This window comes from Camelina sativa, chromosome 5 (genome assembly GCF_030686135.1).
Source record: "Camelina sativa cultivar CO46 ecotype springtype chromosome 5, ASM3068613v1".
Taxonomy (NCBI): Eukaryota; Viridiplantae; Streptophyta; class Magnoliopsida; order Brassicales; family Brassicaceae; genus Camelina; species Camelina sativa.
The window spans coordinates 23,926,883-23,943,003 of NC_141884.1; the positions used below are offsets into that span (position 1 = coordinate 23,926,883).

The 16,121-nt window shown below is 36.5% G+C and overlaps 1 protein-coding gene across 7 annotated transcripts; it reads left to right on the forward strand.

Annotated features, from left to right (window-relative positions):
- Positions 1–7,714: 7,714 nt before the first annotated feature.
- LOC104787469 (shaggy-related protein kinase delta) lies at positions 7,715–12,856 on the forward strand. 7 transcript variants are annotated; one of them, XM_010513059.3, is made up of 13 exons: positions 7,715–8,008; positions 8,815–9,049; positions 9,165–9,257; positions 9,340–9,399; positions 9,474–9,746; positions 9,994–10,068; positions 10,593–10,649; positions 10,731–10,871; positions 10,972–11,022; positions 11,178–11,273; positions 11,721–11,804; positions 11,919–12,021; positions 12,451–12,856. In XM_010513059.3, the coding sequence occupies exons 2-13, from the start codon at positions 8,909–8,911 to the stop codon at positions 12,537–12,539; spliced, it is 1,263 nt and encodes a 420-aa protein (XP_010511361.1). In that variant the 5' UTR covers positions 7,715–8,008; positions 8,815–8,908; the 3' UTR covers positions 12,540–12,856. The 7 variants fall into 7 exon arrangements, with proteins under 7 accessions (XP_010511361.1, XP_010511360.1, XP_087306797.1 ...); XM_010513058.3 differs by having other exon boundaries at positions 7,754–8,008; positions 9,150–9,257; XM_087450671.1 differs by having other exon boundaries at positions 7,764–8,008; positions 10,002–10,068.
- The last annotated feature ends 3,265 nt before the right edge of the window (positions 12,857–16,121 follow it).

The window sequence follows — 16,121 nt, forward strand, 5'->3', positions numbered from 1 at the left end:
AGTTATTCCAGACTCACTGCACCAGTTTTGGTGTCCTTAGACTCTTGGATGGCTCATCTATTCCCTCTCCCGATTTCCAAAAGCAGTTGAAAGAAAGAGATGAACTTGTCAAGATGTGGATCTACAGCACAGTGTCCGAACAGCTTCTTGACACAATCCTCAAAGCCAAGTCCACCGCCCGTGATATCTGATGCACTCTTGAAAGTCTTTTTCGTGTTAACAAAGAAGCCCAGTCCCTCTAATATGACAACGAGCTGCGAACTCTTGAACTTGGTGACGTGAACATCACCGACTACACCCACAAATTGAAGACGTTCTCCGACTTGTTGGCAAATCTTGATTCACTAAAGCTCGCTCCATGATACTCATGGAAGAGAAATGTCTCAGCAAACAAACCAAAGTGGTCCCGCAACACAGCACCACATCGTCCTCTCCAAACATCATGTATGCAGAACCAGCTCCACCACAACAACGCTCTCCATAGAAAAACAACGGTGGCTACTCCAGTCGAAACTACAATAACAGGAACCGCGATAGGGGTGGTTGCAACTATCGTGGTAGGGGACGCTACAACCACAAAAACTGCAACAATCATTCATATCCTCAACCACCGTGGTCCTACAATCCACCACCATGGTAAGGCTGAAAGAATGTTACGTACACTTAACAACCTGGTCTGCACTTTTCTTATACAAGCTCATATGCCCCTCTCTTATTGGGTCGAAGCACTTCACACAGCGGCTCATCATTTGAATATTTTAACCTCCACGGCCATCAACGATGACATCCCGTTCATGAAGTTGTTTAATCAACAACCGCGCTATGATCATCTTCGCGTTTTCGGCTCTCTCTGCTATCCAAATCTCTTGTCTACTACGCCTCAAAAGCTCGCTCCTTGCTCAACACGGTGCGTGTTTCTTGGTTACGCAACTGACCATAGAGGATATCGTTGTCTTGATCTCTATACCAAAAAATATTATACTCTTACGACATGTTATATTTGATGAGTCGACCTTCCCGTTTGCTATAATTCAGTCTTCGTTGCCATTAGTGCCGCCTCCATCTACGTTGTTGACGTCTCTCCCTACGCCAATCCTGGTGCCAATGCACATGCTACACCCACCTGCGGCTCCACCGGCCTTGCGACAGACACAACCGCCACCTCCTCCACTTGTGGCGCCACCGCCTGTTTCACCAGCGCCCCCTATCGTCTCTACTCACTCAATGACTACTCGCAGCAAGAACGGCATTTTCAAGCCCCAAACACGTCTTTGCCTTCATACCACTGACACTTCTCCCTTACCAAAATCCCATATTGAGGCTGCAAAGGAGCCTAATTGAAATCCAGCCATGGGAGTCAAATATCATGCTCTTGTTAAAACGAGTACGTGGTCATTAGTACCACGGCCTAAGTTTGCTAATATTGTTCGTTCCATCTGGTTATTCAGGCACAAGTTTGATGCAATAGGGAAGCTTGTTCGCTACAAGGCGTGACTGGTGGCTAATGGGAAACTCAATAACAAGGTGTTGACTGTGACAAACTTTCAGCCCGGTTGTTAAACCAGCAACGATACATTCAGTGTTAGACGTTGCAATGAAAAAGAACTGGCCGCTTCATCACCTGGATGTCAAAAACGCCTTTCTACATGGTGACCTCAACGAGACGGTCTATATGCATCAACCTTCTGCTTTTAAAGATCTATCTAAACCGGACCATGTGTATCTCTTTCATCACTCTCTCTATGGGTTGAAGCAAACTCCACGGATGTGGTATAATCGTTTTGCAACTTATGCTCATCGTGTTGGTTTTGTTCAGTTATGACAAACTGCTATCCTTGTAGAACTCCGGTTGATACTAAGCCGAAGCTTGCTGCTGATGATGGTCCACCAGTTTAGGACCGGACTCTTTATCCCAGCTTGGCTGGGGCACTACAATATCTTACCTTTACACGTCCTGACATTTTGTTTGCTGTTCAACAAGTGTGCCTCTTCATGCATGATCTGCGGAAAGATCATCTTGCTGCTCTAAAGCGTATTCTACGTTATATCAAAGGCACCTTGTCTCATGGCATGCATATCTACAAGTCATCTCCAACCAACCTTGTAGCTTACTCGGATGCAGATTGGGCTGAATGCCCCTCAACACGACGGTCGACCTTGGGATATTGTGTCTTTTAACGGTAACAACCTCATTTCTTGGGCATCCAAACGCCAACAAACAACATCTCGGTCTAGTGCAGAGTCGGAATATAGAGGTGTCGCAAATGCTGTTGCGGAGTAGTCATTGAGTTATATTCGATATCTTTGGTACATATTTAGGGGGTGTTATTCAACAAAGGTTTTTAATGGATTTAAAATATTAGTAGATTTCAGAGTCCAATAGTTTTAGAAATGCATTGAACGTGGATTTGGATGTCATTAGTGGATTTGAAAAGCATTACTCATGGTTTTGAAAGTCATTTACTTGTAGACTTTTTTTTTTTAATTTTTGAAGGTAAAAAAAAAATAACTTATCGATAAATTATTGTGTTGTGAATTAAAACCAAAATAAAACATTACATTACCTTAGTTGGTATTGCAACTGTTAAAATATAAAATTAAACTAATAAAATTATTAAAATCTTACATTAAAAAGTAAATTCATAACAAAATAAATATTTAAACTGCATAAATCATTATTCTCACTTCTAGTTTTCATAACTTGTTCAGCAACATCAGTATCAATAGCTTCCAAAGCAGCCAAAGTGTTGCTCTGTATTTGAATCGGACCTCTGTATTGTCCTTCTCCTCTAATAACACTCAAATCTTTCTCAAACACCAACACATCGAACCCTTTCTTCTTCGCAGCTAAAGCAAACACCAACCCTCCGATTCCACCTCCGGCAACTAAAACCCTCGATTTCTTCTTCTTCTCTGTCCCTGACTCTCGCTTCTCCTCAACTAACGCCGTCGCCGCCTTTACTCCGACCAAACCTCGACGGCTCCTAAACCCTCCTCCTCCTCCTGCTGATTTCCCAGTAAAGGATGATAAATCTAAGTAAAACTGTTTAGAAACAGGACTAAACACATGTGTCCTCGTGAAATCAAGCTTTGATGGAGATGGGTTGATTGAATAGCAAAACGGAGTTGAACCCATCTCGAACTTAAACTGCATCAATCATTATTCCTGAAGAAAATAACAAAAATTTCAGAGTCAAAATAATAACGACGACGATGATGGTGATGACGATGATGATGACCATGATGACGACGATGATGACCATGATGACGAATCACCAGATGTTATCGATCAGGAGAGATACCTATGAGAAGTGTGAGAGAGATGAAATACTTAAAAATTGTTAGGATTGTGTTTGTTCATGTTTTGGGTGTAAAATACTTTAAAATCCAAAGTGAAACAAAATCCATTGGAAATAGAATAACAATGATTTTACAAGTGATTTGAAATCATCCAACAAATGTTAAATCCAATAACAACAGATTTTATTGTATTTTTTTAAATACCTAATTGAATAACACTGGATTTTGAAATACATCTAACTCCATTAAAATCCAAGGTTGAATAACACCCCCTTAGTCTTATCATTGTACACTATATATACTTGATTAACTAGTTACTATCCCGGGGAAAACCGCGGGCTGAACATTTTTTTGATGAAAATTTGTAATAATTTATTTTTTATTATGTTATTTATAATGGTTTGTGATTAAAAATTTGTTGCTTATATTATAATTTTTGTATTTTATAATTTTTTATTGAAAACCTGTCAATAAAACATTTGCATGTAATAAATAAAATTATTTAAACCTTTGTGAAATCTTTGTTATAGTTGTGAAATAAGTAAAAGGATATAACTAACATATAAAAAAAAATCGCATCTGTTAGTTTTTTTTAAGAACAAATTAGTTTTGATTCTAACAGATTTTTTTTTTACCTTTTTACAATTTATTTTATTTGATGTTTCCTTATTTTTGTTATTTGAATTAGAATTATTTATTTAATTAATTATTTAATCTTAATTAAGTTTTTCTAATGGCAAGTGAATGTAATTTTTTACACATTTTAAGGTTAGTTTTATATTTGTACTTCCCAATTAATATAGTAGGATGAGAATGACTTCAAGTCTTCAACCAAAGAAATTAACTAAATTACAAAGACCAACGGAGCCGTCCGTTATGGTCACTGGTGTTAGAGGTAAGAATATCTATATATTTATTTAAGCAACCTTTAAACAAATAACCCTACTCCATGTAAAATATTACACAAAATGCCACTGTATTTTAATACAAAATATAATAACAGAATCTTAATATTAATTTGTTGTAACCTGAAAATAATTATCCAAAAAAATAGTAATTATTAATTTTTTAGATTACAAGAAATCATTAATAAAATAATTTCGAAATTATTTAATAAAATAATAAGAAAATTATTTCGAAATTATGTAATAAAATAATTAAACAGATTCTATTTATTGTTTAAGAAATCTTAAGAAACAATAACAAACTATTTAGAAAATTATAAAACTTAAATTTATTTATAAAACTAAGATTAAATATTTACATATCTAAATCATTTAATAATAACAAATATATATCAAAAGTAGGATACAACATTGTTTATATTTTTAAAATATATCTATATACTTATTTAAGCTATGTTGTTAAAAATTTAACCAGTTCTGATGTGACATATTACAAAAATGCTATTATATTTTAATTATTCTAATAACTAACAAAAGAAAAGTTTAGATTTGTTTACAAAATAATAAAACTCTATTTATTGTTTCATAAATCTTAGAAAATAATAACAAACTATTTAATTAGCTAAAACTTAATTGTTTATACACAATATTCACTATATAAATAATACTAAGTGTATAATATTGATAATATACATAACCTAATTGTAATTTTCACCTATAAAATTAATATACAACATGTTATACCAATAACTTCAATTTGTAAATTTGGTATATTAAGATCTCTAAACATGATCACATCAATTTGTAATACCAAATCACGGGTCAATACATGTTTTGTTGGATTTTTTTGGCTTTACCGAATGTATAATTAACGAATTTGATATTGCACCAAACCAAAATAGTAGTACCAACTACGGGTCGAAATCAGAGTATGACCTTAAGTAAATTAAATATATGATTTTATAAAATATATAAAATTAATAAATTTTCTACTATTATTTTGTAACAAACAAATCCAATTTTACATAAATATTTCCTCACGCTGGTAACATTATTCTACAAAATATTAACGTGTATTTATGAGTCGGATAATAAAACGAGTAATGAGACGGGTAACGAGACGCTCAAAAATTAAATTAATATCCGATACTCGATCATTATTCATGGATAATATAATTATTATACCCTTCACTCGATCCTAAAGCTGCGGGTACCTTTTTCGGTACGGATGCAAACCGAAAAATGGGTCTAATACGGGTATCGGTAGTAGTTTCCAGGCCTATCTATTAGTAGTTTAATATAAATCAAAATTCACCATATAGTACTATATTATATAACATGTAAATGAATGATACAACATAAACATAATATTAACAAATAACAAAATGAAAAAAAATTGAGAATTTGTTAAAAATGCCCCTTTTGATATACCCCTTTTCAAAAATACCCTCTTTTCTGGCTATTTTTATTTTTGCCCTCTTTTAATTTTTAGTGACCATTTTACCCTTAGATGAAAATTATTTTATTCAATAAAAAGAAAAACAAAATTTTCCCGCTAAAAAATTTCCGACATATTTTCCCGCCAAAAATTTTTCGAAAAAATTTTCCCGCCAAAATTTTTTTTGTCAAAAAAATTTTGTTAAAAAATTTCGACAAAAAAATTTTCCCGCCAAAAAAAATTTACAAGGTTTTTAAAAGGTTTTATAAGGTTTCTACCTTATAAACACCTTGTAAAGGCTTTTACAAGATTTTTTAAAGAGTTTTAAAAGGTTTTTTAAACAACTTGTAAACGCTTTTACAAGATTTTTAAAAGGTTTTTAAAAGGTTTTAAAAGGTTTTTAAAAGGTTTTAAAAGGTTTTTAAAAGGTTTTCAAATGGTTTTTAAAAAGATTTTTAAACACCTTGTAAACGCTTTTACAATGATTTTAAAAATCTTGTAAAAGTTTTTATAAGATTTTTAAAAGGTTTTTAAACACCTTGTAAATGCTTTTAAAACATTTAAAAAGTTTTTAAAAGCATTTATAAGGTGTTTAAAAACATTTTAAAAGCATTTACAAGCTTTTTAAAAGCATTTACAAGGTTTTTAAAAGCGTTTACAATGTGTTTAAAAACTTTTTAAAAACCTTGTAAACGCTTTTAAAAGTTTTTTAAAAGCGTTTACAATGTTTTTAAAAGGTATAAATTTCAATATTTTTGGCGGGGAAAATTTTCGATTTTGGCGGGAAAAAAAAATTTGGCGGGAAATTTTTTTGTCGGGAAAATATTTTCGATTTTGATGACTGTACATTCTTGCTGTCACTCAAAAAAGGGTAATTTGGTCATTTTATATATAAAGAAGGGTAGTTTTAAAAATGGTCAACAGGGTATTTTTTAAAAGGGTATGGAAAAAGGGACATTTTTTAGAATGCCCCAAAAAAATTCTCCGCTCTACCAGCGCGGATTATTATCTAATTTATCATCTTGTAAAAATCATCACTAGATCTGAGTATTATGAGGAGGGCTGGACGTAATGAAATTGTATGTGGAGTCGTTCATGATAATCATATATTTTACATGTAATAAAATCTTATAAATTGACCATGTGTAAGAGGAATATGTCAAAATATCTATGAAGATAATGTAATTAACGACAAAACCAAATATTTTCTTTGCACTAATTTCTCTAACTTATTTGATTTTCATTTCTCATTTCTGACTTGACATAGAAAAATGAAGATTCTCAAAAATAACATCAAAATAAGTTTTTTTCCAAATTTAGCACAATATCTCTAAAAGTCTAAAATAGTACTATATTTCAAAATTAATCTTTCAAAATAAAACTCTAAATTCAAAATATTAAACTCTACCCCTCAAAACAATACAATAAATATGAAATTGAGAACCCAAACCAAATTTTTTTTTTTAAAATTAATTTAAATATTGTAATATGTTAAATAGTGATATTTTTGGAAATTTATGTAGTGTGTGCTATAATTGTCCAGAAAACTTATTTTAGTGCTATTTTATGATATTTCTCTAGAAAATAGTTTAATTTTTTCCTTTCTGACTTTACATAAAAAATAAATTATTTCCTTTTTGTTTTGATTATTTTTCTCCTTAGATTATTACGTTAGGTGAGATGTAAAACTTAGAAACTTTTTATTTTTCTATTTAAATGAGATTAATTTTTAATATGTTAGCCTTTCATTTTCTTCTGAACCAACAAATAGAAGTAGTTTGATTTCATTTTCCTTTTTTCGTTATTTTATAATTTCAATATGTATTTTTTTTTTTAAGTAATTGATTGCATAATTTTACTAAATTTAATTTGAAAATGGAAGAAATATATATATATATATATATTTATTTGTTTCTCATATACTTCTAATTAAGTACATCTTCTTAAATTTAGAATTTTTCATATATAAATGTTAGTAGTTGGTTTGACAAAAAAAAATGCTAATAGTTGAAATTTTTTAACACTTGTTAAACTCATTTATCTGTAAAATAAATAATTTATAATAAAAACCAACCTTTAAAATAATAAGATATGTAAGTTTAATTCCTTCCTCTAGAAACCTCTCTTGATTCAAAACGGTAAGAAATCTACAAAAGAAACCACAGAGAAATCTCTCTATCTATCTCTACCAGTAAATTCCACTGATCAGCTTCTACTCGATTAGCTGATCAATCAATGATCATCATCTTATCAACAAATCGATCTCAATTTTGTGTAAATTGAAAGTAAAAAGACGACGACGGACGAACAAGACACTGATCAATCATCAAATCAAATGCCTCTTTTTTTTACTTTCCGTTCGAAGGTAATATCAATCGTCTTCGGTTTGTAACCTCACGACACTGCCTCGAACCGCTTCTAAATATGTAGTTTTGTCCTAATCTTAGACGAATTTAGGGTTCTTTGTAGTAATTACAACAGTGTTAGAGGACAAGCCTTGTCGGGTTTTTAGTTGAATTCTAGATCGGTTCTGTCATAATTTTCATCTGGGTTTTTCAATTCTAGTCTTGTGTAGTAGTAGTAGTATCAGTGTTATCACCCACTATTGCTATGTTTCAGTGGTGCTTTCTAAAAAGCTGAAATTGTTGACTTTTATGTTTCTTTGTCTTAAACTCCATGAAATTATTGTAAGCTTGGAATAAAAAAAAAAAAAAAAATTAGGTATTTTGTTGTTGATTCCTTTGTTTTTGTTTCTCTCTTTGTTAGTTTCATTGCCCAAAGTGGTTAGATATCAGGGCACTGAGTTATTATATAGCTCTTGTGGATGTTTATACTGGTGTACAAGATTTAAGAATGTGCTTGTTGGTTCTGTGAAATTGTCTAATTTGTATAATAATATATTCTCAGAAAGTGGTAAGATAGTAGAGATTGGCTAATTTTTATTTCTTTTATGAAAGTGAGTTGGGAGATATTTTGTTTCTCTTCTCTCGTTTTATTCTTCTTGCGTGTTTTTATTGTTGAGATATTTTGTTTTTGTTAGTTTTCTCTCTTGGAAAGTATTGGAGAAACTAGTGACTTTGGTTTATATGTTGTCATTTTCCAACGATCTGAATCCTGTGGGTAGATATTCTGATAATTTACTTACACCTTTTTTGACGTTAAAATAAGAAGACTGGTGCTTTGATGGGATGATGGGACATCATATTGCTAAGGTTTATGGTGTTATCATATACTACTAGTACGTCTTATCTTGAGAACAACGACCATGGAATCTCACCTGGGAAATGGAGTAGGCAGTTCGAGATCTGCCAAAAGTGTAAAGAACACTTCTAGTTCAGTTGATTGGTTGAGTAGAGATATGCTTGAGATGAAGATAAGGGACAAGACAGATGCTGATGAGGAGAGAGTAAGTTTTGCATCTCCTTTTTAGGTGTTTTTTTATTTCATCTTGAACTGTTGTAGCTTATCTTCCTTTCTCATTGACCACCCATCTATTGATGAACTAGTTTGCTATGTTGCAGGACAGTGAACCAGATATCATTGATGGGGTTGGTGCAGAACCTGGCCATGTGATCAGAACTACACTCCGTGGACGAAATGGTCAATCAAGACAGGTTAGATGGTCCAGAAAAAGTGTGTTTAGAATATTTGTGAGACGTACTGATCTTTATACAACTGTTTAATTTTGATTGACAGACAGTTAGTTACATAGCAGAGCACGTAGTCGGAACTGGTTCCTTTGGAATGGTTTTCCAAGTAAGTTTGATTATCTTTCTTGTTGTCTTGCTATTGTTTATGATTCCCAAACGTTTTATGTATCCTTGTGGTAGGCTAAATGCAGAGAAACTGGGGAGGTTGTTGCCATCAAAAAGGTTCTACAAGACAAGCGGTACAAGAACAGGGAATTACAAATTATGCAGATGCTAGACCATCCGAATGTTGTTTGTTTAAAGCATAGCTTCTATTCAAGAACAGAAAATGAAGAGGTTTATCTGAATCTTGTTCTTGAATTTGTTCCCGAGACTGTCAATCGTACTGCCAGAAGCTACAGTAGAATGAAACAGCTGATGCCATTGATTTATGTCAAACTCTACACTTATCAGGTGATTATTTCCTGTTTTTGATCTTTCTTGCTTCTCTTTATGTAAGCCTCATAAGTACCAAAATATTCAGTTTCTTTGATACAACTTTTCGTTAGAATTTGGAACTGTTGTACATAATTGATTGTCTCTATGCAAAGGAAGTGATGCTCAAAATTTTGTAGAACTCTTAACTTAAGTGTGAATCGAACCTGATAATTTTTTGGACATTCTCCAATGATCTTTGAGGATTTTATGTTAATGGGTACAGATTTGCAGGGGACTTGCTTACCTTCATAATTGTTGTGGTCTTTGTCACCGTGATATTAAGCCCCAAAACCTGCTAGTAAGTTTCACTTTTCTGTAAGCTACTTTTGTTTGATTTCTTTTTATAGTAAGGTCTTTGTCACCACACATAAGAGTTTTAAAGACACTAGTTTAGATATAAGACAGTGCTATTTCTACAAAGTTGATCATTATATAGTAGGTTGGATACTGAAGTGATCATATTTCGTTTTTACATGCCTGGAGAGTTTTAACAACGGGTTATGTATGCATCTCGCTAATGTTTATTTTCGTTACTCATAGTGGTACTGGACTTCTGTTCCGTAGTTGATTTCACTGGAGATGTTATTGGTTCAAGCAGGATGTTAAAATATAACCTTTAGGAAATAGTTTTGGTTTTTAGCTGGTCAGTGGTCAAATATTTAGAATCCTCTTTTCTTGTGATTTTACAAAGAATGAACTTATTTCATTAATGTTGCAGATGTCTAGACTCGCCGTACCTGCAATTGATTAAATTTTTCTTAGAAAATGTGGTATTGTTTAATATCAACAAACTTATACTTTTACACCTATTTTGATGTGCAGGTGAATCCACACACACATCAGCTAAAAATTTGTGACTTTGGGAGTGCGAAAGTGTTGGTAAAGTTTATCAGCTGTATAGCTCTTAGTGGTTTGTTTTTCCTGATTCATGCTTGGATTATGACGTGTCATGCTCCACAGGTGAAAGGAGAACCCAATATTTCTTACATTTGTTCGAGATATTACCGTGCCCCCGAGCTCATTTTTGGAGCCACTGAGTACACAACTGCAATAGACATATGGTCCACAGGTTGTGTGATGGCTGAACTGCTTCTTGGACAGGTTGGAGCAGTAATTTTGTATTAACTATATGATTTTGTGCTTGTTATTTTATTTCTTCACTCTCTTAGTCGTTTCTGCTCTTGTGGAATTTGTTATACAGCCTCTGTTTCCAGGCGAAAGTGGAGTAGATCAACTTGTCGAAATCATAAAGGTAGTATTTTTGCTATCAGTTCTTTTAGGGTTTAGTATTTACAAAGAAAATGACATATGTTAGAGCTGGCACTGATTAATAGTTGCTCACTGCTGATGATTCTTTTAGTTGGACCTCTTACATTTTTTCTTCATGGGATTTTAATTGTCATGCAGGTTTTGGGTACACCAACAAGGGAGGAGATCAAATGTATGAATCCAAACTACACAGAATTTAAATTCCCTCAGATTAAACCTCATCCTTGGCACAAGGTATGCCGCTAGTCACCTAATCAATTGGATTCTAGGTGCAAATATCTGTCCAATCTTATCTCCGATTAGTGAGGGTGATCAATTAACTTCATAATTTCATATTTCATTCATCTGGCTCAAAGAGCAATTTGACAACCTTACTGAGAGACATGACTTAAGACGTAGTACTTTTTGAATGAAATAAAGTACTTCTGTTTAATCAATGGAATCTTTGTGTATAAGATCGTTATGTAAACAAAGAATTTGAAATCAATTAGTCTTCATAATCTTGGCTTTTCTCCCTTGTTTAATTTTCTAATTAGAAGAAGTTTTATTCAGCTGACATTACATAACTCTGTAGCTTGCTCTATATTATTCCTATCTTTTTTTTGTGCCCTGTGCTAAAATTTCGCTTTGGTGATCTTCTTGGTTTTTACAGCACAAAAATCATGTTTTTGTTCTTTTCAGGTCTTCCAAAAACGTTTGCCACCTGAAGCAGTAGATCTTCTTTGTAGGTTCTTCCAGTATTCTCCTAATTTGAGATGCACAGCGGTACACTATTCATAGTTTTCTCTGATTTTGTTACATATTCCACTTTCATATATTGCTTGGAATCAGAATCAGAAGCTAACCCATTTATAAATATGTCTTATGGTGTTCTGATAGGTGGAAGCTTGTATCCACCCGTTCTTTGATGAGCTAAGAAACCCAAACGCTCGTCTGCCAAACGGCCGGCCACTTCCTCCACTTTTCAATTTTAAACCGCAAGGTAAGGTACCCTTATTTTGCTTCTTTTTTTGTTGTTGTTAAAATTCTTTTTAGGGGACGAAAATTATTGGGTTGATCCCGACCTCAACTAGCTTGTAGGCTGCTTAATCACCTGATTTCTAATAGTCATACAATTATAAACCATAATCAACAATATTATATGCTCTTTCAGCAATGAGCATAGTTAGTAAATTGAAGTTAGTTATTTAGAATATAAGGACCGATGTGGGATTCTCTTGAGCCTTCTATAGAAAAAAAAAAAAGTCTTCTAATGTGTTCTTCATGGCGTTAAGATCCAAATTGCTCGTCTCTTGTAGTAATCACCACTCATTATTCATATGAATCTGTGATCCTTCGTCAGCTCGAAATCGGATATATATGTGTGTGTGTGTGTGTTGCATGAATTGATTGATAAGCTTGTGTCTTACAGAACTCTCTGGTATCCCTCCTGAAACTTTGGACCGGCTTGTCCCAGAACATGCCCGTAAACAGATCCACTTCATGGCATTAGACTCGTAAGTCTCTTCCGCGTTTTCTGTACGACCTATCGGGTGTTCTCTCCTTTCCTCTAAACTCTCTAGATCTCAGTCTTTGGGAAAAACCAGTAGAGCTCTCTCTGTAAACAGAAATTCACTGGAAAAAGAAGCAATGACTTTCTATTAAGGTGCTTGCACATCCTTTCTTGTGTCGAACAGGGCATGCGTAAAATGCAACACTACTTTGCTAGATAATGTTGATATAGAGGAAACAAACTTACATTCTACAATACTCTCAAGCCATAACACAATTTTTCAAAAAATTGTGAAACAAATAAATTTTTGTTTCAGTTTGGTTTATTTTCTCATGTGTACGAACAAGAATTAAACCAAAAGTCTATTACTCGAATTAGGCCAAACAAATTGTGAATGTCTTGAACCTTTAGGGGAAAAACAATGAAAGTAGACTAAGTAGTATCCTTCCAAACCAATGAGAACCAATTTGACACAGAAAGATTGATAGTTAAAAGACAAAAACAAAAACAAACAAGAAAGCAAGAAAGCGACAATGGGGATCAAACTTGTAAATCTTCTTGGTTCACTTCATCGAAAGACGATAGTCTCAAAGAAAAAGGAATCAGATTTGGGACATGAATAGAGCAACCTGACTGATGAGCCACTTCATCTCTATCCTAATCTTTCTGCACACATCTCCCCTCACAACATAAACGTAAGCTTGTTTATTTTTATTGCTGCTACAACACATGATGAAAGTCTTTCTGTTGGACATGGGCTGCGCCCAATATGTCGCTCGGCCCAACAAGACTCATTAATTGTGATTTCGGTCCAATTGAAAACAAGCCATTAACAATCCGCAAAGGGCAATCTCGGGAATTCACGATGAAAACTCTAGGAAACTCTAGGTCAACAATCGCCTATAAAAGGAAACATCACTTATTAGGATCACCAACCTGACTCGCGTACAAGACCCCGAGAGCAATACTTTGCGTCTAAAACCGATATTGTCTTTTGTATAATTCATTTCAGCTTTCGAGCTCGTCATTATTGGCTTGTTAGTTTTCCTGTGAACTGACAAGCTCAATCTTGACTCGTGTTATTGACGACCTCACGTTTTTATCGTTAATAAAAGAACCAGCTTCACTCTTTCCCCAAAAAACCTTTATTTACTTAGTGTTGTGCAATCCCCGGTACAAACAATTGGCGCCCACCATGGGGCAAGAGTAGAGCGCTTCTTTTGACGAATCAAGACCGACGGTCCTCACTTCCTCGAAGTTTCAAGACTCATGACGAACCACAGCGAAGACCTCAACAAAGCAACAGAGCAGCGATGGGGGCGAACGAGAACACAAACTGTCCCTCCGCCGAGCACAACCGAAGGCTCCCTACCGAGCACAATTTCTCCGCCAGCGCCCGACGCGCCTTCCGAGCCTCTCATAGCTGCACACGCTGAAGTCGGTCCTGCCGCAGCCCCAGCTGGTCACCAACGCTGCCACTCTCCCACCTCCACCTTCCGCGATGACAACAGTCGAGGACGCTACTCTGAACAACACAACCTCTACACCAGCGCTCGATACGCCATCAGAACCTCTTGTTACCACACATGCCTAGCATCTCCAAACCGTGACTCTAGTTTTTACTGACAGTGCCGCCCTCCCAGCTCCCTTGCTTGCTGGACACAGAAACAACCTCGACGATCTGATGTACACTATCATGGACATACTCGTTAGCCAGGACAGGCGAACAACCGAGCGACTTGACACACTCGCTACAACATAAAAAGCTAACCATAATCAAATCAACTGACTCCAACAATAGAGGAACAAGCACCGACACACCATCGACTTTGGGAGCGCTCAGAGCACCTATTTTACCTCTAGTAACAGCCATGGGTGATGTAGTCGGCCTCTCCTTAGCCAAAGAAAGATCCATGACACCATCACTTTTCACCAAACTCAAGAATGTCATCAAAATCACGATCGTCGATCAAACCCTCGATGGTGAAACCAAAATCTCCACTCTTACCCAATATCTATCGATACCGTCGAAAGCATCACCGTGAGAAGTGCCGACCTCATGAGAGGTATCGCCAAGCTCGCGACAACCAAACCAAACATCAACGCTCAGCTCCACATCCCCTCGATCGGTCTCAAAGCTAGCCGGATCCAGATCGGCAGATTCTCGGTCGCTCCACCCTTTGATCAGCCCAATGTCGCCAAAGGCGATCTCACGGGAACTGCCGACCTCGTGGGATGTGACGACCTTGCGAGAAGTGCCGACCCCGTTCAAGTCCCGCCGATCTCTCTCAATCTCTACATTCTGCCGACCTCCGTCACTCGCAGTACCAAACTCAGCCTCATTCCCAATCACGTTAAAACCCCTCCTGACGCCGACCTCCCATCATGAGGTCGGCATCGCCATCATCAGACGACCTCGCGGGAACTATCAACCACGAGATTGGAACCGACCTCGATTCGACAACCAATGGTGGTGGCGCCCTCAACTGTGCCGACCTCACGCTCGTCCCTTCGCCAACCCACACTCGCACTTGCAACACCAACCTCAGTCCCATCATGCAAACCTCTGTTTGAACCAATGCGCCGATCTGCCGCACCACTCGCAAAACCCATCTCTCCACTCAAACTCGGAACGCCGAGCTCGATTTGCCGCAGATAAGCTGAACATACAACCCTTGCTCCGGCACCTAAAGATGCAACCTGAGAGCGGTGATCGACCAATCTTGCTTGACAATCGCCGATCTCAATCCCGATTCGCCGACCACCCTCGTTTTGGGTCCTGATCTCACTACTTAAGTTGCCGCTCTCGACCCCACCGAAACCATAGGATCTGTTTTCGCGACCCATAGAGCGGCGACCCCTGTCCGGTTTGATGTTATCAGCTCCATCGCGCTCGATGTAACCCGGACTATGGCGCGCCGACCCTGATTCAGCAAACCCATTTCTGTCTAAAACTAAAGGGACATGCCGACCTACCATTTCCGATCTCAAACTGCCAACCATGGGTTTGGTCTTGAGTGGCGGCGAGCTAGGGTTCTAGGAGATGCAATCGAACAAGAGAGAAGAAAAGAGAGAGAGGAGCATAAACATAAATCGACTGTTGTCAACCCCAAATTGACGATCCGCATCTAACAATTGCCAACCTCGCTGGCATCACGCAAGCTTCGACGAACATCTCGAGTCCATGGCCTGGAACCAACATCTCATCGAGATCTTCACCATCATGCTGCCCTCCGATATCACTCATGCCAACCTCGCGATGGGTAAAATAAGACAGCAGCGCCGACCTCCCTTCAGTGGACCTTGTTATTTCCGCCATCGAACCCAGGCCGAAAGAATCAGCAACCTCGGTGTTAACCATCAATGGACCGTGCCAACCAGCGACCCCGCGAAGAGAGGAACCATTATCGCCGACCTCATTGTGAATGACCCCTCTCTGTCACCGTGCCGCCCTCTGACGCTGCTCATACCAACTTCGCTAGAGTCAAAGTGGAGCCCATGAACGGTCTGTGTCGACCTCCATGCACCAGATCTCGAACGAAACCACCGACCATGGTGATCTCGTTTTCGACAGCCGCCGAACCATGCTG

Coding starts and splice junctions, on each gene's coding strand:
- LOC104787469 (XM_010513058.3), top strand. CDS start 8,909: ATGGAATCTCACCTGGGAAATGGAGTAGGCAGTTCGAGATCTGCCAAA. Junction 9,050..9,149: donor CAGATGCTGATGAGGAGAGA/GTAAGTTTTGCA, acceptor TTGATGAACTAG/TTTGCTATGTTGCAGGACAG. Junction 10,650..10,730: donor TTGGGAGTGCGAAAGTGTTG/GTAAAGTTTATC, acceptor CATGCTCCACAG/GTGAAAGGAGAACCCAATAT.